Source organism: Ammospiza caudacuta, chromosome 2 (genome assembly GCF_027887145.1).
Source record: "Ammospiza caudacuta isolate bAmmCau1 chromosome 2, bAmmCau1.pri, whole genome shotgun sequence".
Classification (NCBI taxonomy): domain Eukaryota; kingdom Metazoa; phylum Chordata; class Aves; order Passeriformes; family Passerellidae; genus Ammospiza; species Ammospiza caudacuta.
The window spans coordinates 86,172,574-86,197,645 of NC_080594.1; the positions used below are offsets into that span (position 1 = coordinate 86,172,574).

General features: G+C 43.0%; 2 protein-coding genes across 3 annotated transcripts in view; both read left to right on the plus strand.

Annotated features, from left to right (window-relative positions):
• The first annotated feature begins 1,370 nt into the window (after nt 1-1,370).
• ZBED1 (zinc finger BED-type containing 1) lies at nt 1,371-11,485 on the plus strand. Of its 2 annotated transcripts, none has more exons than XM_058799905.1 (2): nt 1,371-1,600; nt 8,488-11,485. In XM_058799905.1, exon 2 carries the CDS (start codon nt 8,539-8,541, stop codon nt 10,624-10,626), a length of 2,088 nt encoding a protein of 695 aa, XP_058655888.1. In that variant the 5' UTR covers nt 1,371-1,600; nt 8,488-8,538; the 3' UTR covers nt 10,627-11,485. The 2 variants fall into 2 exon arrangements, with proteins under 2 accessions (XP_058655888.1, XP_058655889.1); XM_058799906.1 differs by lacking the exon at nt 1,371-1,600 and adding an exon at nt 3,648-3,736.
• The window catches only part of DHRSX (dehydrogenase/reductase X-linked), a 161,522-nt gene continuing 137,838 nt past the window's right edge, over nt 1,389-25,072 (plus strand). The window contains exon 1 of the mRNA XM_058799907.1: nt 1,389-1,600. Coding sequence (XP_058655890.1) covers nt 1,489-1,600 — 112 coding nt within the window. The 5' untranslated portion in view covers nt 1,389-1,488. The remainder of the gene's footprint in view (nt 1,601-25,072) is intronic.

A 25,072-nucleotide genomic window follows, 5' to 3' on the forward strand; every position in this document is an offset into this window, starting at 1 on the left:
ACATAAAAGAGTCAGGATTTGATTTTTACTGAGATAACTTGAAAGAATAATTCACCTTTAGTAAATGTGTTTCTTCTTTCATGTTGTTTTATGTGTTGCTCTTTCTAGTACTCCATGCATGGTTGCAAAAAATATACATTAAGAATGAATCTCTCATTGATGTTACTTAATGATGTCTATAATTTATGTTTGCCTAATTCTCTGTGTTAATAAAAAAAATCACCAGAGATCCATAAAATTAAATGGTTGGTTTTGTCCTGGAGCAACTACACACTATGCTTTTACTTTAGGTGTATTTCTGACAGAAGACATGAAGTCAGTTCTGCTGAGCAATCTGATACTGAAAAAGTATCTTGTTAATTGTATTGTTTTTTAGAAAGTATGGAGGGGGGGTTTTTTTAAAGGCTAGGATACTGCATTTCAAATACACTTTCAGAACTTTGTATGGCTTCCCATCCTTCTCAGAGACAAAAAGTTACCTAAAGATTTGGAATTGAATATATGGGCCAACGTCTCCTATTGTGCAATGACTGAGTTTGGTTTGTATCGATACTGAGGCTCATCTGCATTTTTGAAAACCCACCGGTTCTGCAAATGAAAGCCACGGTATCAGGACTAGGTGCTCTATTTCCTGTAGCCGAAACCAGCCACCTAACGCAGGAGCTGGCAGCTAGGACCCGCTTCTCTGTCCCGAGTACTCAGACTAAGGCTAAAACTGAAAACGCGATATAGCATGCGATACACCAGTTATCATTGTAAAGAACGTATTCGTCAGACAGGTGTAAAATTCCGGCTCCTGAGGTAGGAAAGCTCCGTACACCGAACTACATTTGGAGGAATCGGTACCTGCAACTGAGACCTCGAGAGGAGTGAGCCTGAGGGATGCCCGAGGTGAGAGGGGCCGTGCCCAGACCCGGCGACGCCGTAGGAGTCCGCAGCAGCCCCTCATTTGTGCCAGAGTGAAGGGAAATGGTGAGACAACCCGATGAGCGCTTTCAGCCGCGGCATCTTGAAGCAACGCCGTGTGCTCACTCCGCCCAGGCGCTGACAGGCTTGTAGCTGTCACGGATGTGGCAGCACGAGTCCCTGCGCCCCAGCCCCGGCGGCCTCACCGGGCGGGCTGTCACGCCGCTAACCGCCTCCCCCCGCCTGCAGCTGCCGCCCCTCTCCGTCTCCCCCTGCCCAGCCGCTCGGGCGTCCCGGCGGGGGCTGAGCCGCCGCCTTGTCGCCGCCGAGGCCGGTCCGCCCGCCGCCGCCCCTTCCCTTCCCTTCCCCCGCCACCGCACATGCCCAGAAGGGCGGGAGCCGCGGCGAGCCCGGGCGCTGCTGTGACAGCGGCGGCGCTTTCCCTTCCGTGGGTGGGTGGGGGCCGCGCCGCGCCCCCCGGCCCGGCCTGGCCCGGCGGAAACACTTCGCCGGCCGCCTGCTCGCCCAGTGCCTTCCCCGCCGCGCCCCGAGCCCGCTGCCGCCGCGGGGCGGGAGGCGGCCATGTCGCTATTGTCTGCGCTGGTGCCCTTGCTCCGGGTGTACTGCATCGGCCTCCGCGTCATCCTGCACCAGCTGCGCCGCCGCTTCCAGCCGCGGCGCGCCCCGGCCTCAGGTGAGCACCGCAGCCGGCGCCGCGGGGCGGGGCGGCTCCGGGCCGGGGGACGGCAGCCCCCACCGCGGAGAGGGGAAAGTTTGCCGCGCCTCCCCCCACCCACCACGGGCAGGCGGCAGGGCGGCAGTTCGGGGCCCTGGGGCCGAGACCGCGCGGCCCAGCCGGGAGCGGCCGGACAGGGAAGGGAAAGAGAGAACAGGGCAGGGCAGCCGCGACCTTGGCTATAGCGAGGGGCGCTCGGGCCGTGCCGCATCCCCCGAAGCGGGGCAGGGGCCGAGGCACCGCGGCGGCCCCGGCACGGGCGCCGCCGCCGGACTCCTCCCCCGCTCCCCTTCGCCGGCCGAGCGGGACCCGCCGAGCTGCCCGAGGGCAGCGGCCCCGGGGGGCTGCGACTGGCGGGGCGCCCTCCCCACCCCCGCCGCACCCCGCCCTCGCTGCCGGCGCCAGGCCCCGGCCCCACCGCCCCGTCCGGCCCCCGGGCCGCGGCCGCCCCGGACGCGGGGCGGGGCGGGGGGCCGGGCCCGGGACGGGCGCCTGGCTGCACGCCGGCCTGACTTGTGGCCTCGGGAGGCGGTGTGGGGGTTCCGTGGTCCGGGGGTCCCCGCTTCTCTTCTTCCTCTCTTTGGCTCTCTGACAGTGTCTCCCGAGACCTCGGCTCAGAGCCGCGCGGGCGCTCCCTCCCTCAGCCCAGGTAGGTGCTTGGAAGGCGGGTAGCGGCGGGCAGCTCCCCCGGCCCGGGCGCTCCTGCTGCCCGCTGTGCCCCCACCCCACCGAGCCCTCCGCGACTGCCGCTTTCGGCTTCCCTGTCCCGGCTGCTCCGGGAGGGGAACGTACTCGTGCTTCAAAAGCTTAGTATTTGATACCGGCTGACACTCGCTGACAGCCTTTAAGCTGGCAAGTGAGTGACATTTGCAGTTTTTTTCTAAGGGACTTCTAACTAGTCGTTAGTTTAAGAAGTTAGGTTTTTGCACTTTTCGGATTTGGATCAACAGTGTGTTAAATGCTGACTTAGGGGAAACTTTGAGTTTATCAGAAAAAAACCAATGATCTACTTGCATTACTCTTGAAGGCTAAAACATTTCTGAGTTTATAAACTTAGAGCAAACTATGAGTTCAGGCAGATGTGTAGGTTATCATCAGAGCTGACCATACAGCTGCGTTGAAGTCCTTTAACTTTCTCTCTTTAACAGCAAGTGAGCCTTTGTGGCCCTGTCCATAGTTTTAACCAGAGGAATAGTAAAAAAGTAATATTGAGAGGGCCTAGTGTTTCAGTAAGGAATTCAGGCAGATGAGGATATTGGTATAGACAATATCTGAAGTACTGGGAAGGGGATGGAACAAGTACGCCGCACAATAGGAGCTTATTTGTTCATCTTATCACACCGTGCATCCTTGGGTAGTGTTTTGTGTGCTTTTTATTCATTCCTGATTCTTCTGCTGGGGTTCTCTTCCTCATTCCCAGAAGGCAGCAATGAAACCCTCAAACAAACGAGAGGACCCCGCTGACAAAAAGGGCAGATGTGCATATGGTTTGAAGTCATCTGAGCATTTTTCTAGCATTAGCGTTTCTTGGCAGAGGAAATTTGGGTATTTTGCCCAGGGTGTGTAACACTTTCCAAATCTTTTTTTGAACCACAGAGAAACATCATGATGAAAATGTGACCCAGTGTTTTGTTGCACGCTGCTCTTTGCTGCTAGTGAAAAAAAAAAGCATTGAATTTGGAAATGCCAGAGGAAGGCAATGAAGATCCAACCCAGGAAATGTCACTTACCTAAGTGGGACCAAGACGGATTTGACAGATGTGAAAAGTTTTCTTTGAGCCTTAACTTGTGATCTTTTTTTTCCAAGGACAAGTGGTTTCCTCCTCAGCCAGTTCTTTGCATGCAGTTCCCTCTTGGCAGTTACCTGCTGCCTTGCTTTCACTCGCTGTGTCCAACCATTGCTTGAAGAACTGCTTCACCTTAACATCTGCAACCTTTTTACGCAGATGAACCATGTTTCCATAATAACTTCAAAATAGTGATGTCAGTGTAACAACAGTGTAACAAAAGTGTTGTTAGAACAAGCTTGGGTCAGTAAACTACAGTTCCTGTAAGAAAACCCTGAGTGCCTTTTTCAGGCTGTAATCTAGAAAGGTGTGTATGTTTAAAATTTTCTGTATATTTTCTAAGGGGTGTCCGTAACTCTCACAAGTACAGGCATTTCATTGTCAGGATGCTTTCCTCGGGAGAGCTTGGAGTGGCACAGGGGAGCTGGGAAGGACAGGACTGGGAAGCAGAGATAGCCATTCCTCTTCCTTGGCCCCAGTTTCCATATCAGAGTTCCCACTCTCTGTGTAACAGCACTGCAGATTTCGCTTGGAAGATTTAAAAGAGAGAGATGTCTGCTGGCTTGTCCTTCAGCTCTGTGGATGAGTGAAAGGTTCTGGTCTCAATGCAGCCCTTCTGCCTCTGAATTTTCCAAGAAAATCTTGCTTTCTTATTCTTGTTGTAAAGAAGGTCTCAAGATTTTAATCCAAGTAAACAAAACTAGTTTCACTTCTATTTTTCCTTACCCTAACTTAAGAGTTGTGTGCTCTTGGCACATGTGCTTTTAAAACTGACCCATGTGTTCTTTCACATCCTACTGGTGTTCATCTGATTTTTATAGATGGAATTCAAGACATTTTTTTGGGGAAAGACTTTCAGCTCTGAAATCTAGGTTCACTCCAAAAAACTGGTAATTGAGTTGCAAACTGAAAAAATAATAACATTCTCTATTCAAGTGAATGTCCCCCACCTCAACACAGAGTAGGAAAGGTAACCTGAAAGTCTGATCTTGAAGCTCAGGGAAGGAAAATACAGAGCTGAGACTACAAACAGCATAGTTTGTAGTCAGTGATTGCTTCGCTAACTAAAATCAGCATAGAGGAAAGTGCAGAAATAAAGGGGAACTTAAGTTAAACTTAAAAATACTTCTCCGAGTACTAATTGCGTAAACAGTGTAACTGCTAATACCTAGTTTTAGTGTTCAGTGGTTTAAACTATTAATAGTTTTCTTCGAAATTACTGTTTGGACTTCTTTACAGTGCTTAATCTTAGTTAATTGGAGGGAGGAAAAAAAGCCCTGCATGACTAAAGTTCCTGATTAAAACAGCTTTTTAAAAGCACAAATCTAATCAGTGGATCGATAAAAGATAAACCAATATTAATTGTGACACCAGGATATTACCAGTGGAAATGTGATCACCAAAAGTCATCCTACTGATAAGAAAAATGGTTCATATAATTAAAAACTTCTCAAGGAATTTTTTGGCATCTTTCTCCTGCATATTTTCTTAGGTACATATTTAATTGAAATTTAGTAGGGGAAACCTAAATCCTGAGTGTTACATAGTAGTTTTGAAGTCTTTGTAGTTAAATTTGGAACCTGTAATGTGTAGAAAAGGAAAACCTATCTGAAGAAGGTGGTTATGTGGAACAAGTTAAGGAGGTCTTAAATGTGACTCCTGTTCTTTTTAGAAGTTGTTGAAATTTCATACTTTTTAAAAATTTCCTCAGTTTTTAGTTACTCAGTATCCACATTTGTACCAAGTTTCTTTAGAGTTAATTGTAAAATGTTGATTTAGGATCATGCATCTCTTAATTTTGATTCATATTTTGAGGTCTCTTACTTTATATGACTAACGTGTAGTGGGAGCCTGAGCACTGCCTGCTCAAAGCTGTGTGAGCTCCAGGTAAATCATCCAGAGGTGGGTAAGGAAATGACCAGGTAGGAAGGATTGATGGCAGGCAAAAATGCAGTTACATCAAGCAGTTAAACCCTCTCCCCACGCATGCCCCTAAAAGTCATTAAGTTATTTTCAGAATGAGGAATCACTTGCTCTGGTGACTGAGGCAAAGGTTGTGGGACAGTGATACCCACAGGGTGCCATTGCTGTGCATGCACAGGGAGGCAGAGCTAAGGTTGCAGGGTGTCTGCACACCCCACGTTTCCTCACATCCCCGTGCTTGGTTTCACAATCCAAGTGACCGTCCTGCGGGTTTTGAACCAATTTTCTTTGCCAGTGGGGAAACTGAACCCTACCTGCAAAGGTAGCATGGCTGCCTTCCAGGACACAAGCCACCACTAGCATTAATATTTTGGCCCAAGGCCTGCTCTGGAGAGGGAGGTCTTGTGTTTGTGTTAGGAGAATGAGACAAAGGGTCTGAGAGGTGTGAGGAGACAGCACAGCCTGCCCTGAACAGCCCAGATGAGGTGCTAGGGCCAGAAAATCTGGACTCTTCTCGTCCTGTGGCAGCAGAGTTCGCTGCAAAGCCAGCAGAGGATCCTCTCTGCAGGCTCTTAGAAACCTCTGTCCTGATACTGGCTGGTGGTGTTGGCCAGCTGTGTGGAGGAGGCAAGGGTATGAAACAGCAGCCTCTCCAAAGGTGCTCTCCTCTGGGTGGGAATTCAGGGTTGCTGTTATTTTTGCCAGGAGTAGACTATGAACGCTTTTTCTGCAAGTGAAGTTTATCTCCTCCTGGAATGAAAGTAGAGGTATGGGGTTTGGGTTTGTGTTCATAATGCTAGTTATGCTGTATAACACTCATTGAGAGGCAGGCATGATGAGGAGCCTATATCTGAGCTGTTACTGAAGGCAGTATTATAGTGGCACATCCTTAGCTGTGGCAGTGCTACTCTGGGCCACTATTGCCAAGTGCCTGATACATCACAAAATTAAGGCAAAGCTGTGACATACATAAGAATGAAGAGTGGGGTGAGTCTGTAACACTCCCATACTCTGAAATAACTTCTACTTTGTCAGTTGGTGACAAACATTTTATGATCCAAGGTGTGTCATACTAATTTTGAACATTAAAGATGCATCAACTCTTTTATTTCAGTGCCTTCCTCCTTAGTTTCAGGAATTGCCAGATAAACTGCAGGGGAAACCTAAGATTTAGTGAAATGCCATGAGCCTCTGTGCTTCCTCAAGACAGCATGTCATGAATTGAAATGGAGGAGTCTAAAAGCCATGATAGTATGTATCAATATGATATGTCAGTGCACTATCTGATGGCATGGCAGGGTTTCCTCATTACACATTACACCACTTGGTCTTTCAAAATCATCCGTTTTTGTGGGATTGCATACCTTGGTGCTGTTGATATGCACATGTTTGGAATTAGGCAGCATTACCATGTTGAATCAATAGTTTATCCTGGCAACTTAAAGGCACTGAATGAATCACAGTAGAAGGCATGCTAGTAGGCAGAACTTTGCCCCTCCCTCAGGAAAAAATGCAAAGTGTCTACACCCAGAAGTAAATCTTCAGAACAAATCCAATAAAATGCTTGCCCTGCATCTCTCATTCTGCTTCTAAACAAACAGCTGTGTTTAGATAAAGTATTGGTTAACCTGTCTTTGGTTTTCCATTCAAGGCATTCAGAAAATGTTGCAAAATACCAGCTGTAGTTCAGAGAGAAAACTGTCTTTTCTTGTGAATGTTCTCCAACAGCAGAAAGCACCCCAGAGAAGCTTGCACACATGCTTTTTTTTTTTTTTTAAATATTCCCTCGCAGTAATATGAAAAAGTTGGATTGTTTCTTCCTGCCCTAACCAGCCAGTCTTACCACCTGAGGATTTCTGGGCTTGGGCACAGGTGCAGCTCCCGAGCAGCAGAGAAGTAGCAGTGCTGTTCTTTTCAGTCTGATGCTCCTTATGTTCCTCTCCTGTTCTCTTTCTCTGAATTTTTGTGAAGGAAGCTGCATCTGTGTCTAACTAATGTCTTCCTTCTCCTTCTCAATGCTGGCCAAGGCCCTGGAAAAAGGCTTGTTGCTGTCACGGTGGAGTGGAAGAAATAGAGAAGTGTTAGTCCAATTGTGCTGTGCTGTGACTTGGCTTTTTGGTGAAGTGAGATCAGCTCAAGTGGGTGCCAGCTGCCAGTACTGTTCACAGAGGCACTGTAGGCCTCAAGTAGCACTTGCATGTGACTGCTCAAGAAGTGTTTTCCTGTGCAGATAGCAAGGTACAGATTGCCAAGTCTTGCCTTATCACCGCATTCATCTCTAGTGTCATCTCCTCTCAACTTCTGTAGCCTTTTGAAGAAAATGCTGCAAAATTATTTTCCAGCTGATATGGATAATAACATTTATTAGTGCTTTTCTGTCTGCTTTTCCTGTAATTATTATGTACTGTTATTCCAGGAACCACAAATGTGAGCTAGTGCTTCAGGAGATGATTTTGATTTCAGAAGAAGAAGGACAGGAAAGGTGTCAGACATGTATTGTTGATCTGCATGTATGTTCAAGCTCCTTTTCCTTTTATTTCAGTCAGAAAACACCTTTGCATTTGAGAGGAGCAGATTATTGCCATAATTTGCATCACAGATTTTTTATTGCAATTTTTTTAAAGGGAAAGCTGGAACAATTAGATCAAGCTTACAAAACTTCTTTCAAAATAAACAAATAAGAAAACCTTTGCTCCTTCAGTATCAGGTTTCAGTTGAAATAAATGTTAACAACAAAGTTTAGTAATTCTTTGGCAAGAGGATGTTGATCTAGTTCTAAATTAAGAGGCAGGAAAATGCTATAGCAGATGACCAATTCTTGTGACAGTAATTTATCAAGTCTGTGGTGGTACTTTGGCTTTCTCTACCCAGAATTATGAAATTCCAAAAAAAATACTTACTCGGGTCTTTTAGCTCTGTTTCACGTAGAATAAGATCTATTAAAACCCCTTTTAATTTTTGACAATCCAGTGGGCTTCTGATAGGTCACACTTGCTGCAAATTTCATCTTTAAATTTGCAAATGTAATTAGTGAGTAGGTTTCTTGATACATTCACAGAAACGCTGATTTCACATAGTTGAGTGTGGTCAAACTTGTGCTTTCTCATTGTATCTTTATCTTACTGCCTTTATCAGGTACTCATTAATGAGTGAAGGATCAAAAGGTGGGACGGTGGCCAAGAAGCAATGGAGAATAAAAGTTTAGAAGGTTCCCCATCAGACCTAAAGTTAGTGGCTCACCCGAGAGCAAAGAGTAAAGTGTGGAAGTACTTTGGGTTTGATACCAATGCAGAAGGATGCATATTACAGTGGAAGAAGATCTACTGCCGGATTTGCATGGCACAGATTGCCTATTCAGGAAACACGTCCAACCTTTCCTACCACCTTGAAAAGAACCACCCCGATGAATTCTGTGAGTTTGTGAAAAGCAACACTGAGCAAATGAGGGAAGCCTTTGCCACAGCATTTTCAAAAATCAAGCCGGAGTCATCACAGCAGGTTGTTCAAGATAGCCTCATCATGAAGACCTACCAGAACTATGAAAACAAAAAACATCAGGAACTGACATCTGCAGTCATCAGCTTAATTTGTGAGGGCATGTATCCAGCCTCCATCGTCGATGAACCTACCTTCAAGGCCCTCTTGAGAACAGCGGACCCCAGGTATGAACTTCCGAGCCGGAAGTACTTCTGTACAAAAGCAATTCCTGAAAAGTACAGTGCTATTAGAGAAATTGTGCTGAAAGAGCTCACTGAGGTTCTCTGGTGTGGCATATCCACGGACATGTGGAGGAGTGAAAACCAGAACAGGTCATATGTAACTGTGGCAGTTCACTTTCTCAGCAGCAGTCCTGCCAACTGCCTGGCTGTGAATTCACGGTGTTTGAAAACATTCGAAGTACCGGAGGATAACACTGCAGAGACCATTACACGAGTCCTTTATGAAACATTCATTGAGTGGGGGATCAATACAAAAGTCTTTGGTGCTACGACAGATTACAGTAAAGACATTGTAAAAGCTTGCTCTCTCTTAGATATTCCCGTACAGATGCCTTGTTTGGGGCACACTTTTAACGCAGGAATACAACAAGCTTTTCAGCTCCCCAAACTCTGCAGCCTTCTTGCCAGGTGCCGAAAGCTGGTGGAGTATTTTCAGCAGTCTACGGTCGCCATGTACATGCTGAGCGAAAAGCAGAAGCAGCAGAATATTCTCCACTGCATGCTGGTAAGCGACCGTGTTTCCTGGTGGGGAAGCACGCTCGCTATGCTTCAGCGCCTCAAGGAGCAGCAGTTTGTCATTGCGGCTGTTCTCGTGGAGGACAGCAACAACCACCACCTCATGCTGGAATCCAGTGAGTGGAATACAATCGAAGGGCTGGTGGAGCTGCTCCAGCCTTTCAAGCAGGTTGCAGAGATGATGTCTGCTTCAAAGTACCCGACGATAAGTATGGTAAAGCCACTTCTCCACATGCTTCTGAATACCACTCTGAACATCAAAGAGAACGATTTGAAAGAAATCAGCATGGCAAAGGAGGTGATTGCTAAAGAGTTGTCAACCACCTACCAGCACACACCTGAGATAGACATGTTTCTCAATGTTGCAACTTTCTTGGATCCCCGCTACAAGAAACTGCCTTTTCTTTCAGCCTTTGAGAGGCAGCAGGTGGAAAACAGAGTGGTGGAAGAAGCAAAATGCCTGCTGGAGAAAGTAAAAGAAAATAGTTTTAGAACTGAGGAGAAATTCTTCACTGTTTCAGAAGAGCCCCCTATGAAAAAAATCATAATCTCCTCTACTCCTCCTCCTACCAGTGTCATCAACAACATGCTTGCAGAGATCTTTTGCCAGACAGGAGGCGTGGAAGACCAGGAGGAATGGCATGCCCAAATCGTTGAGGAGTTGAGCAACTTCAAGTCACAAAAGGTCCTTGGTTTGAATGAAGACCCATTGAAGTGGTGGTCTGACAGACTAGCGCTGTTTCCAGTTTTACCAAAGGTTCTTCAAAAATACTGGTGTATTCTGGCCACAAGGGTCTTCCCTGAACGCCTTTTTGGCTCTTCTGCTAATGTTGTGAGTGCAAAGAGAAACCGGTTAGCCCCGGCTCACGTGGATGAGCAGATCTTTTTGTATGAAAACAGTCGCAATGGGTCTGAGGCAGAACCGGAGGATGAAGATGAAGGAGAGTGGGGTTTGGAACAGGAACAGATTTTTAATTTAAATGACTCAGTAAACATAAACAGCAGTTTCTTTAATATTCGAGACAGTGGGTTTGTTTGACAGGACTGCTGCGGTACATTTAATGACAAAGAAAAGAGGTATTTGTCTTAAGTTACCAAAAATTCTTTTGTTGTATGCTATGAATGCTGTAAATATTGAACAGTTGTAACAAACTTGATTTAGCTTCCATTGTCTGTGTTTTTCCCACTGTCTTAAAACATGAATGACTTGTGATCAAACAGCACTGAAATGAATGAGGAAATAAATTCTACAAAGACCGTGATTTCTGACTGTGGCCCAGATTTCAGAAAGCACTTATCCATGTGCTTCCTTTCCACTTGTTTCAGTGGGAGACAAACACATGCTTATGTGCTTTCTATCATAAAATTATTTTCCTGAGTTAGGACCTTGAGGAAGTTTTTTAAAATTTATGCCTCCATTTGTAAATCCTGTGTGACTCAGGATGCTAGCTTTAAATTTTGGATTTTAAAATGTTTTTAAAATCCATAGATCTGAGCAGTGAATATTTTTAGAATATATTGTTGCTATGGAATGAAAAAAGATCTTGAGCCTGATTTTCACTACCTCATGTCTTAGGTCTGGTCTATGCTAGTAGAGTTCAGCTGGTATAATTCTGTTGGTTAGGGGACTGATGTGTTATTATTTTAACTGATACTGTGCTGGCATAGGCTGTAGTGTGGATGCATTTATACCAGGATAATTTATTTTCCTTTCCAGTGCAGTGTAAATGGTTTGAACACTTAAACTGGTATTGCTGTGTCCGCATTAGTCCAGTTTTACCATTTAACTGCAGCTAAATGGCAAAATTGTTTTTTTTTGTTTGTTTTGCTTTGTGTCTAAGCAAGTCCTGATTGTAGTCTCTTGTGCTTTTGCAAAGTGGGAACCAAGTGTGGGGTCGAGGCAGTGTTGTGTTACCTTTGCCTTGTGCCGATGCCATGGCTGATACCACACGGTGTGTAGCAGGCAAGGCATCAGCTCTTTGGTGAGGGAGGGAGGGGGAGAGGGCAGGGAGACGTCCGCAGGCTACTGGTCTAATGGTTTATCTGTGTTATAAAATCCTTAACCTCTTCATTTAATGGGGACTTTGCCCAGGGTAGCTTGAAAATTTTGTTGGCAAGAAAACAAAATAAAAAGCTTTAATGTTATGTAAATATATTTAAAAGAAGGGGACCCCTGAATTTCCTCACATGTATTTAGTGAATCTTTAAAATTGTTTTTTGTTATGTTAGCACTTAAAAATCTTTTTTCACCTGTCTCTTTTTAATTCAGTTTGTAGAGTGGACTTCAGTCCTATCCAGTCTAATGTTTGAGTCCTGTTTCTGATTAGTTGTGTATTGTAACTACTCCCTTTGTGTCTCTGAGCTTAAGTGTTTTAAGCCCCTTTGAGAACTTGACAAAAAAGAAAAAAGAAACCAACCTGAGATTCCCCCCTCCCCCCCAAAATCTCTTATGAAATACTGCAGGTCGTAAATGGGATCAGAGTTCACGCTAGACACAAAATAGGATGCACCAGCTTTTTTTTCTGAGATGCAGTGGAGAACTCTTGGCATTTTCCAGTTACAATCAAGGTTTGCTTGGGGTTTTATTTCTGTTACTGGTGTCTCACCCCCCCCCCCCCCCCCCCCCCCATTTGGTGTTAGTCTACAACTACGTTGAGCAATATCGATGTGTTACTGTTCTGGAGGAAGAAAGCTGGGGCTTTTTCATCACAATGACACCTGTGGACACTGGGTTGTAAAAAGAGCACAGACAGCAGGAACATACCGAAATGGGAATGGCGATGGAATTGAATCTATTGCTTTAATAATTTTTGGAAGTTTGAGGCCTCTGTGTTCTTTGTAGGTGGTGGGAAGGGATGAGTGAGTGAAGGGAAAGGACAGAGGTTAGGCTGAAAGAACACTGAAGTACTTGCAACTACATATAGAAAAATGTTTAAGCCTGGGAAAAATGCAGTTAGCAAGTGGTGCAGCCTGTGTTTGGCTGTTAGTAAACCTGGGGTTTCACTTTCCAGCCCCCTGAAAACTGATTTGCACTTATACAAAGTACATGCACTGTGCATCCTGTTGAATGTTGCTACTCTCCATGTCCACTGTAGAGATGTATATGTCTGCCCAAGGCGCAAAAACGCAGGCTTGGCCTAAAATTCCATAAGTAAATCTGCTATCTGTGAGGGCAACAAAATCAAATTATGGAAGGGAGTGAGGTACCTGAGCTCCTGTGACACCCCAGCAGTCTGCCAGGAAGAGCTCTTGATTTTTGCGGTCATCACTTGCAGGAGCTGTTCGCACCACTGCAAGCCCTCCCTCCAGGACCTGCACAAATGCTGGTGTGAATCTTGTCTTACGTGAGCAGAATTTGAAGCTGTGCCCTCACAATCAAGGCAAAGCCCAGAGCACCCTTGGTCTGCACTTGGCCTTCCCCTGTTGGCAGCATTGTGTCCATCTTCATCCTCCTAGGGCTGCACATAAACAGGCCTTCCCCTATTGGCAGCATTGTGTCCATCTTCATCCTCCTAGGGCTGCACATAAACAGTGACGCTTACAAGGAGTTTTACTGAGATCAGTGCAATGCACTACTCTCTTCCTTCCAGCTTCTTTTTATTTTTTGGTATCCAAAATAAAATTGTAGTTGGTTCAATTGATGTGTCTCAGCATTCTTTGAAAAAAAGGAGAAGAAAAAGAAAAAAAAAAGCAAAACCATTGTTAGTCTTACCCATTGTCTGTGAGATTTTTTTTATTTAATGTTCTAAACCTGGAATACTGTTAAATAAACCAGAAAAATAAGTTAGTTACTAGATTATTTGTCTGATGTGTGGTCATATCTACAGCACTTTATGACTTTGAACTCTTCCGCAATAGGGGGAGGTTGTATTCTGAGGATTTAAAGCTATGCATTTATTTTCCTTTTGATCCTGTAAGTTATTTTTTAAAAATGCTGTACAAATCTTTTGGATTAAAAAAAATGAGGATGAAAAATATTGAAAGTTTAGATGGTTTCTCTCACTTTAATACGTGTGGTGTTTTTCATTTATTGACAAGATTTTCTGTTGTTTAGTTGGGTGGAGGAGGAAAGTTCCACAGCTGTTTTAAATACTGCTACAAATTGAGTTAACCCTCATGTTGCTGCTAACAGTGGGCCCATAACAATTTCCTAATAACACTTTTAAGTCAACTTTGTGTTTCTTGACAGCTTCTTTGAATCCATAACCTAATGTTTCCCTTTCAGTACAGATGAGACATCTTTTTGGAGGGACAATAGAGGAGCAAACTTCAGCTTTTGAGTACTTTCATGCTAAAAAAGTGAATTTTTGAACAGGGTCTCAAAGTTCCTTCTTTGTGTCAAAAGAAGAATTGCCCTGTCACCAATTCGGTATTGCCAATTCAGTATTAAAACTCAGTGGGCTACGTGAGATTTCTTGGGGTAACAATATAACTATAGGGAGTTTGGGGTTTCTGACCAACTCCTGCACGAATTTCACCTCCCTCTGCCATCAGAGATTATGAGAAGACAAAGAAAACCTGAACCATACTGAAGTTGAAAAGGGGAATTTTTCCAGCAAACAATGTCTGAAGTGCTTTGGTTTAAAGGAGGGCAATAAAGTTCTGTATTATTTATGGAAAGGGTGTATGGTTTTAAGTTTCTATTGCAGCAGTCTGTTAGATTAATTTCAAGCATTTTCTTTAACCAATGTCATGGTGTCCAATTAGCTTTACGGGGGCATTTGTAAGCAGGCAGGAATATTAAAAGCAAAAGAAACACAAATTGGTTATTTATAATATTTTTTAGGACTTCTGAAAACTTAAAAGTCATGTGTAGTTCTTGATTTTTGTCCAGCTTAAAAAGAAGGGTCTGCTTGAGGACATCATTTCTGAAGGAGGGGAAATACATGTATATGAACACAGAAGTAGTGTATTTTACATACTCCATGACAACTGGGTAAAGAAAACTTCATGCTGGAAAAATTACATTTTAGTGTCTGCACACCATCCTCCTTTTGATAGTCTCCATTTCTGAGTGTCATTCTGAAGATCTGGTGATCCTGGCCCTGGTGGTATTATCTAGTCTAGACTGTCTTTTTAGCTCTGCTGAAAGGACTCTCGTGGTCTCTTAAGTTTTGTGGCTTTTTTTTCCCCTTTGGACCAGACTATGTGGTCTGTCTTGCCTTATCTCCTCCAAATTAATGTTCTGCTAAATTTAAAACATTTTTAGGGAACATAGGGAAATTACGGAAATTGGTTTTGCTTTTTTAGTAACATTTGGTGCTGTAGAGAGAAGTTGAAGATACAGCTTCATTTTATGTCTGCCTTAAGAGCACATCAGTAAAGCATGTCTTAATGATACTATTTAAACTGTAATTTCAAAACATCTCTGCAGTTGCAGTTTATAATGCTGTTGTTTTTAAATAAAAAAGAATTTCCTTTAGATTGAATAATAAAAATCAATTAAATATATATTTACTGTTGTTGCAGTGCCCCTTCAGTGGCCCTGCAGTTGGGTTAAAATGCCATAGAGGAACTGAGTTTAGCATTAAAAAAAATTGAAAAAATTAAAAACTAACCACTGTTTATGAACTTACCATGTGTTCTAAAAACACAGTTGGATTTATATGTTTTTAAAAATTCAGAGGCTGTTGCAGCAAATATTTTCAAATAAGAGTCCTTCAGAACCTGGAATTGTTAAAATATTAAGATTTTTGAGCATTTCTGCTGACACTTCCACACTGAGTGGTATTGATTTCTCTTGCTGCCACAAGATCACAGAAGTGATATTGCCATCTGCAGTGCTTTGAAATGATGATCAGATGTAACTTTTTTTCAGAGGTTTTGAAAAGACTGTTACCTGCTGCACACGTGTGCTGGTTGCCTTGCATCACAATTACTTATTTCCAGTGACTTGAGTTTGCCAAATCCTCTGTCCCTCTCCCTGGCCCTGCTGGGGCAGAATGCTGGGTGGAAGCAGCAGGGAGGCAAACTCCACCTTCTTCTCTTACAGAGAGACTTCTTCAAGAGCAGATAAAATTCCCTTTAAAAAGAGTTTAAACTAGGTTCTTACTCCAGTCCATGGCAGCTACAGCACCTTTGCCGTGGTGTGAAAAGGCAGAGCTGGTGCTTCCTCTCCCCACAGTGTTGTACACTGGGACACATGGCTCAATTGGACCAAAATTGCCTGTGTAAGGGGAATATGCTGGGAATTGAGCTCAGCACAGCTAGCAAACTACACTCAGAGCCAAAGGCATAATAAGCATGTCAGGGTAGGAATAATATCTGTGCTGCTGGCCTTAGATAGGGGTTTAAGGTAAATATTGTAATAAGATACTGGTTTGTTCTCTGGGCTGAAGCTCTGCCTGGGAAATTTTGTGATTATTCAAGTAGCTATGTGTTTAATACTGACAGAAAAGAGGGTTCTGTGACATTTACATAAATATTTTATGTAGACAGTAAAGCTTCCATTCCTATTTGATAGATATTTTGGGGATAACATTTAGAATGCTTTTCCTAGAATAAATGCCATGGTCAGAAGTACACCAAGATTCAGCTATCAGAAGCAGTAGGGCAGTCCTGTTTTTAAGTATAAGAGACAGGAGGGGATACTTTCATTTGAAATAAGTGGGAAATGTTGTCTTTTATAACACTCTTAGGAAGGAGATAATTAAAATGCATCTGTAAAAGTGTGATAGCCTCATAATTTAGATATATCTGTAGAGAATTAATCCCTTTGTTTTGCTTAGTTCACTGAAAATATGGCTGTATTTGTCCATAGCTGCATGTGCATGATGTCATGTTCAACAGTGCTTCCCCAAACAATGCAGAATAAGGTTATTTTTAAAAAGGCAGTTTTTTTGATTACATACAATATTCTGTCTGTTCATTGTCCCCAAATACTTGCAGTTAGGAATGAAAAACTCACTCATTTTTTTATTTCTCAGTGGATACTGCTTTGCTTTTAAATTTGAGACATTTTGTGTATCACTGTGTCTACAGACGCTGCAATTAAAAGGGTTTCATTCTCTTTTTCTTTCTTTTTGCTTTTTCTGTTTGCTTTTTTTTTCTCATGAGTCATTAGTTAGGTTTACAGTGATAGGAATTTGCAGTCATAACAAGGAAGATGTCAAGTCAGCATCAGGAGAGCTCATGCCAGAAACATCCTGTCCCATATTGTGAATGCAGGGCTTCAAGGGAAGCCTTCATCTTCACATAAACAACCTTCTGATGTGTGTGTGTGAAAGAAAAGTTAAGTGCTTTTGCAAGCAATGCACAGTTCTGTTTTATGGGCGTTAGTGCAGTTTGGTGTGAGTTTGTGCTCTAGGATGCACTCAGTGGTTTGGCACCAAATAAAAGTTTCTTGAGCACACAGAAGAACTTATATGAACAGAAGGAATTTAATAACAACTGGGGAAAATGGTGTTGCTTTACTTATGGGAACAGATAGGAAGTGGGTCCATCTAGGGAAAACACTGAAATTTTATCAGGAGTCTCCAATTCCTGTCCAAAAATCTTGATAGCATTTAAAATGCTAAATGGCTAACCTTCCTGTAGTCTGACATTTAAGAATGCTGTAAAACAATTGTTTTACACACTTCTTGGTGTTCACATGCTGTTGGCAATGAGCTCTGTTAACATCAAAAAGCTCCTGCACTCCCAAATGGCCAGGGAGGAGTTCTCGTTAATGAGGTATTGGAGAAAAAGGGAGATTCAAGCTCTTACTGTGACCTGGACTCCAGCCCATGGGAGTATGGGCTGAAGGGACTGTTTCTGGATGATATTTTGACACATTGATCTACATAGATAAACATTCATATGCAGTCCAAGAACTTGCTACTGATCATAAATCTTTCAGGTCCCAAGGGATTGAGCGCTGTGGTGAGAAAGCCAGTCTTGTGGATGAGTGGAGCATGTGTCCCTTTTGGCCCTCCTCCTAAGCCCCACTTTATTTCCTGTGCAGGCAGCAAGTATGTTGGTGCTGCTCTTTGCTGTGTTATTTGCTGTGTGCCTCTTTTATTCCAAGTGTACGAATAGGAGAGTGTGACCTGCATGTTTTCAAGCCTTGGTGAATGCAGGCAGAAGTTCACCTGCACTGCTAATGATTTGCTGCCTGGTTTGAATGAGCATTGGATTGAGGATAAAACAGCATTTACCCTGTGGTCTTGAGAACACGAGACTGGCGTTGCTGCTCAGAAATTCCTGTGCACCTGCTCAGAGAAGTGAAGTGAGAAAAGCACAACCTTGTGTGTGTTGTATCTGAAGGTATGACTCAATGCCCAAGTGGGCTTAAAGTGCTCACATGAACAAGTTCTGCTGTAGTCTTGTATACAAACGTCCTTGCGCATGCTCTGCCCGCACCACCCCACCTCCCCTTCATCAGTGTTCACGAGGATTTCACAGTTCTTTTTAGAGAGATAAATTCAGAGATAATACATGAAACTATTTGCCAGTTGTTAAGACCATTGCAATATGCTTTTTGTGCCTTTTTTGGCAATGCATGCTAGAGCTGATGGAAGATAACATTCTTATTTTATCCCAGAGACAGCTCTTCCCTGCAGTGAGGGGAGCAGCTCAGTCACAAAGTTGATCTGTTGGCTGCACTTCTGCCTCTTCCCTAGGCTGTTTAGGAAAGTTGCTGTGCTCCACAGAAGGAAAAACAGATTCCTCCAGAGTGTTTTCCCTGTGTTTTTGTGTTGCTGGGGCTGCTTTCTGGTCTGCACATGCCTGAAGGAAGGGGATGGGCCACAGCTTTTGCCATGATTCTGCTTCTACTCTGAGCTGACTGGCCACCCCTAGAAGAAGATTGTGCAGAAGGTGACACTGCCAGGTGATAAGTTCAAACACCAGGGCTACAAAATTTGTTCATTTTATATTTATATTTAGGCTAAGATTAAAATGATACAAAATGTGGCCTTAAAAGGAGTCTGCAGAGTCTACACACTAACTCCTTGACTTAGGTGTCTAAATACAGATTTAGGGACCTTATCTCCAAAAGCAATCCATTTTGTATGCTCTGCTTTCAGATCCTCTAAAAATGCCAGCATCACAAGTCTTTTTATTAATATTATTAATATTATTATATTTGAAAGATTAATTTCTTTCAAATAATGATATCTTGAGGTGGACTGTGTGGACTGTGTATGAAATACAAACCACAATTTTTTATTTTATGTGTACATTTTGTCTTCCATTGTGCTTCCAAGGTTAGTATCCATAGAATTATTCTGTCTAAAAAAGCTGTCAGAACTCTTCAGTCCCAAGTGTAGGTGAGCCTCAGAAGTAAGAGAAATATTCTCCCCCACAATTCATAAGCTGGAAGGCTTAATTATTCTGTTGTTGAAAGAGGCAATTGTAACTGTATTTTACCCAAATATGGGAGAATGTGAAGTGCAAATATTTACATTTTTAGGTAAAATTCTGAGTAAAAGGCTTAAATGTAAGCACGTCATTTTGTGCCTTTACCTGCATCATAGCAATACAGAACCAGACCCATGGTGTTTCAGTGAGAGTACAAGTGAAAGACACTATTTTACTTAGTCATTATTCTGCTTGTGAGATGTTTCAGTTTCAATGATTTAGTCATTGCAAGCATAAAATCAACCCTTCCAGCAGATGTGAATGAGCATTTCTATTGCGTGGATCTTCCTTCCTCAGTAAACAGGAACTTAGGCTCATTTGTTAGTGTAGAACAAAGGAAAGGAGGCAAATGGGGTACACTCTTATAGGTGGAAGGTTGGTTGTTTGCTTTGTGCTCATGCAGCTGAAGCAGTGATGGATTTCAGAGCCAAGTGACGGATTCCATCTGTGCATTTGAGTCTAACGATGGGCAGATGGTATCTTTGCAAAGGATATATGGTCTTTGTCTTCAAATCAGCACTCTGCCAAGCAATGTCTGGTTGTGCAAATTCAAGCTTCTGCAGTCTTTTAATCTCTGCAGTTTTGGGAGCTATTTGGCCTAAGATCTTGTTTAGGTGATAGAGCAAACTGTTAGCTTTAGCGTCTCTGGTGCTAATGATGAGATGCTGCAACTCAAGAAAATGAGCTAGAAAATGTAATTGTTCCTCTACATCCTAAAAAGAGTTGTTTAACCAAATTCCACTCAGCTATGCTTCAGCTGAAGGCACTGGAGCTTGTAGGAGCTCAGCTGAGGAACGTAAGAGCTTTACCAGCAGTAAAAGCAGTTGGGTGGATTAAGGTCTTGAGTTATGCAGGAGCTTGGGTGGACTCCACTGTGAGTCTGCCTGTGTAGCACAAGTTGCACAACCTTGTGCAACGGCCTTGTCTTGTTTGGTTTAGATGTGAGTGCTGAAGCAGCCTCCTAACATTTTGCATGGCTGGAAGGCAGGTGGAAGTAGTGGACCCCCTGATGTTATTTTCAGAGATATTTTTGTAGTAGCTAAGTAATAAGTCAGTTTTCGTAGACCATGTAGGTACTGTCCCAGCAGGAATGCTTTCCTTGGAGCTCCCTTGCACAGTGCTGGAGTATTGTTGAAGTTCCGTGGGCACTGATGTGTGATTCCTGATACAACTCAGTCATGGTAAAACTTTTAATGCATTCAAAAAATGCGTTCTTAGGAAATAATTTGATACCCATGTCACTAAGATTACATGTGCCTTGCCTTGCAGACTGGGCAAGGATCAAGATTTGTGCGGTTAAGAGTAAAGAATGTTACATACCCACACACACATCAGTCCTCTCTTGGTATTTGCAGAAACTGTTGCCTGCCACTTTCAAGCTTTCTATCCTCAAAGTTTCTAAATTACAGATGTCATTACAGACAGTGATTTTCGTTTTGTGGCTTTGTCATACTGTCTGAATTACTGCATTAAAGCTGCAGATGTGTTGGAATAAAGCATGATTCAAATGGGCATTTTGCCAGCAGGGAAAGAATATATTGGAGATCTGTGGTTCCCAAAGCAGATAACCAAAAAAGCAGGGAGATTTTGCTTCACATTAGGATTGCTTTTAAGAAAAAAGAAAGTGACATCATTTTGTAATAAAATAATTATGTTTGTTTTCATTTCATCATATTTGTAGTCTGCTAGGAGAGCTTTGATACTTCACAGAACATTAACTGGGCACGAAAATTACATTCCTCATCCTACCCAAAACTTCCTCTGAGTTGTGTAAAGCTGATTTAGAGTGCTTAGCTCTGATACGCTTCTGCTTTTTGTTGTGTGCCTATTTTCTGCCAGAGTATGCTTTCTGGGTCATGGACATTTTGCTGTCTGAGGGAATGCCTAACCATGATTGCTAACATTGCTCAATATTTTAAATTATCCTGGAGAGGTAAAGAAAAAAAAAGGAAAGGTAGACCAAAAAAATGCACTGAACTTGTTTCTGAAGGAGGAGTTTGAGGGAACAGTTAAAACCTTTCTTTTTCTTCTTGTTGACACACTGGTAACACTGGTAACATGGTTGATGTAACTAAACACCTAAACACCTGGTAAACTCTGCTCCAAGTTACCCTCTGACATGAACTTCACTGGCATGAGGAAACAAAGTCACACCAAATCAAAGCAAAGGTCTGGCACCTCCTGACCTCTCATCTCATGCTGGTGCTTCTCTTGTGTACATACCAGGGTCTGAAGTTAATGAACCTTATGAGTGTTCAAAGAATTTGGGATTAGGATTTTAATCTGCTATGCTGTGAGCAAGGGTTTGATTGCCAGCTCTGGCTGCCCAGGTGCGATGTGTTGCAGCAGGAGGCAGGTGATGCTCCATGTTAGCCATTTGTACCAAAACTGCTGGTTATGGCCCCAAAGTTGTGTTCTTTACAAAGCCAACCCACAAGGTGTACTCTGTTGTAGGAAGGTTATTTTTAAAACAGAAGCAGATAGTTCTCAAACATGTCAACCAGTCCCAACTAAGGAAATTACAGAGGAGTTGGAGTCAGACCTCATTCTTTAAAAAAGTTCAGTGGTACCACAGCAAATGGCGTATGAAATCTGCAATAGTCTGAGAATTACACAGAATGAAAGGACTTTGTAAACAAAACCTTACTGGCACTATACTTTCTGCAGACCAGGACTGACTCAGTGATGAAGCTTGTAATTTTTCTACTGAATGTATCCCAGTGAACAGAGTGCCTGCAGAGCAGTAACTGTGGTCTTTGTGGCAACTAACTATAACTAACTAGATAACTAACTGGTAACTAGAAATGGGACATTTGTGCTGTGAAGCACTTCTTATAGCTGAGGTAAAAGGACTTTTCTTGGACATATTTTCCCAAAAGAACATCGTGCTAATGAATAAAGTCATCCAGGTGAATGCAGATATCACCTAGCCTGCTGGCTGGAGTGTTTTCATGCTAATTAATACCACTACCTATATATGCCAGCCTTACTTGTGCATTCTCAGCTGGAATCACCACATTTCACAATGTATAATTTTAACATTAAATAGTCTGCTGAAAATTAGTAGGAAAAAGGTCAAGAAATGCAAAATCCATGTTCTCTTGATGATGCTGTACTTTCTAATTGTATGATACAGATATTTGAAGAACAACTAATTTGAGTCAGAAGCAAGTGTCAAGAGCTGCAAACGCTGCCATTTAGTAGTGCTTAGGTGCTAGCAGAGTTCTTTGCACTTGGTTGTAGGCATGTACTCTTCCTGTGGTCCTCATGGGTTCCTTTTTGGAGTCAATCTATTGAAGACATTATGTGAAGTCATCCAGCACTCCAAGGAGGAAAGGGATATTTGAAGGTATAGGAAAGGATGTAAAACAACAAAATAGGTGGGCAATGTTGAGGCCTGGACTTCAGCTTAAGCATGGCTCTGTTAAGGTTGTACTACACAGTGGCATGTGGACTTACTATTGTATGCTCTAATATAATGACCTTTAATGGGATTTTTGCTATTAACTGTATCTTCTATCCATCTCTTCCGCATCAATTTTCAGAGTGATTTATTTTTTATCAATATTTACTCATTAATACTAGTCATAAAGTATTCTAGTGAGGCACAAGTGAAAACCGTTATTTCTTCCCAGTCTTCTAATCCAATTATCAAAGTATTTGTTTTCTTCCCTAAAGAAGAAAAAACATATACATACCCACGTATGTATACAGAAAATTATTTCAATTTAGCAATGAAGTCCAGTTTTTTCAGTCCAGATTCTTCCAAGCTGCCACCCTTGGCTGTAAAGAACCAAGTAGTCTTGCAAGTTTGGTCTGGCTGATGGCTAGCACGTGGTTTTGCTGAGGGCTGTGGGGACAGGGACCGAGGCTCATGGCTCTCTGGGCAGCATGTGTCTGGCATGTGTCTGACTTTTCTGCCAGCAGCCTCTCTGCAGGTGTGATCTATTCCTTGCAAAAGCATCAGGGTCCGTGTCAAAGTGGCTTCACAGTGTGCTGCTCTGGCTTGGCACATGGCAGCTTGGAGGGGGAGATGTTGAGAGCTCTTCTTCCTGCCTGGTCTCTGACATTTTTAACTACAAAAAGGGCTGAGTAAATAAAGGGCTGCCAAAGTGCCTGTGCTCCCTAGAGAAATGTCACTGCTGTCACAGGAGTGTAGGTGATGCCATCCTGGTGAGTAGCTCTGGATGTCCCTCTTTGTTCTGACAGTGCTCCCCTGTGCCTCACATTTGACTGCAACTACTGGTTTTCAACTTGAACACTTCTCTCCTCCAGGATAAACCTGCGTGGGGCTGGCTGTGCTGGGGTACTCCATGCTGGGCAAAGCACTGCCCTGTAAAGTTACCACAAAGATTGGCAGGACAGCACTTGCAGAACAGGTTATTCGGTCAGATAATGTTTTCTGTTTTCCCAAGCAAAAGCAGAGAATGCTGGTAACTGCCTGAAGCAGAGTTTGGGCTTTGCTGGGACAGCAGCAGCACTGGTCACAGACATGTTGTCCAAGTGTCTTAGCATGCCTTGGGAGGGAGGTGGTACTGTGGCCAAAATGAAGGTGTGTGACCCTCAGCACTGCTGGATTTTCTGTGTGGATAGTTGCAAAGCTTCGAGTGCAATAACAAAAGAAATGCTGATGTAAGGGCTACAGAAGCTGCTGGTGCAGCTTGCAGAGTTGTCAGAGGTTCACTTTTCTCTTCTTGCAAGGAACTGTTCACCTTTTACCTTCTGTATCAGGAGGATTTTTTCTGGGAGGGGTGCAAAGCCCCGCCAGAGAACCGAGTGTGAGTGGGCTGCTGTTTACACTGTGTGTTACAGGGCACTGATGGAGATGTAAGGATGGAGTCTGGAACAGAAATTGCATTTTAGGTCATATCCTTCAAATCACCTAGAAGTCAGTGCACAGGGTAACACACGCGTTTCAAATGCCTTGTATATTTATGGAAAAGGCCTAGAGAGAAAAGTATTGGAAACAGCAGAGAGCTGCCAAACAAGCCAGTGCAAGCTCTTGGGCTTTTATTCCTCAAGTTCTTTTTTTTCCTCCCCTTGATATGTTTACATTGCTGAATTCCTTTATGCTTCTTAAAAAGAATGCTTCATTCAAATTTTTTAAATTATTTAGCACTCAACAGAAATTAAATACAGCTATAACTTTTTTGCTGTTGAGTGTGAGGTGGAATGCAAATGCTGTCTATTGGCTTAAAATCATGGTGTCATTTAGGTTGGAAGAGACCTACAAGATCATCAAGTCCAAACATAAACCCAGCACCACCATGTTCACCAGCAAACCATGTCTCTAAGTGCCACATCCCCATGTTTTTTGAACAATTCTCTGGGCATCCTGTTCCAATGCCTTCACCTTTGAGAGGTAGCTCCAGGTATCAGCTTTACTGGAAACTGATGATCAGCTTGATATGATGAAAATAGGACTATAAGATTTGTTATAGTAAAGAAAGTGTTTTTTTTTTTTTTTTGTTTTTTTTTTTTATTCTCAGGAAAGGGAAAGGAATCATGCCTTGAAAAATATTGCACACCAAATTGGCTGTTGCAGAGCTGTAACATTTGAGCTAAATCCTCTGGTCAGGTAGAAAAAAAAAAAAGTCAGGCATGAAGCCTGTTTATACTACCAGTGATGCCTGAAAAGTGCTGGCAGTTCTGGCTGATGTCCTGAGAAGGACTGACATGGTGCACTGTGATGTATCAGCCTGTTTGACCACCTGGTTGAAGAGGGAGGTTGCAAAGGGGCTCTGCAGAGGGGCCAGTATAATTCCCGTAGCTGTCACCTCCCTTCTTAGGAGCAGAATGGTTGGAAGGTGTTCGTCAACACAAATGCATATTGCTATATGAAAGGAGCTAATCCCTTAAAATTTTGGCAAGTTATTTATGGAAGGTAATTAAATGTAGGAACAAAAATAGGATGTTTGTGTCATACTCCTGGAGCATTATCAATAATGGGACTTGTTTTGTGAGTAGTTACACATTTCTTCAAAGGAGCATGCGATGCTCTCTACTTGAAATATTAATAGCAGATAATGACACTGTGGAATGATGGTCTCTTAAATGGAGACATACTTTAACAGCTTTTAATCTGTGTGGTAACTGCATATTAAAAATCTTTGACAATTTTGATGAAGAGCAATTATAGAGCATGC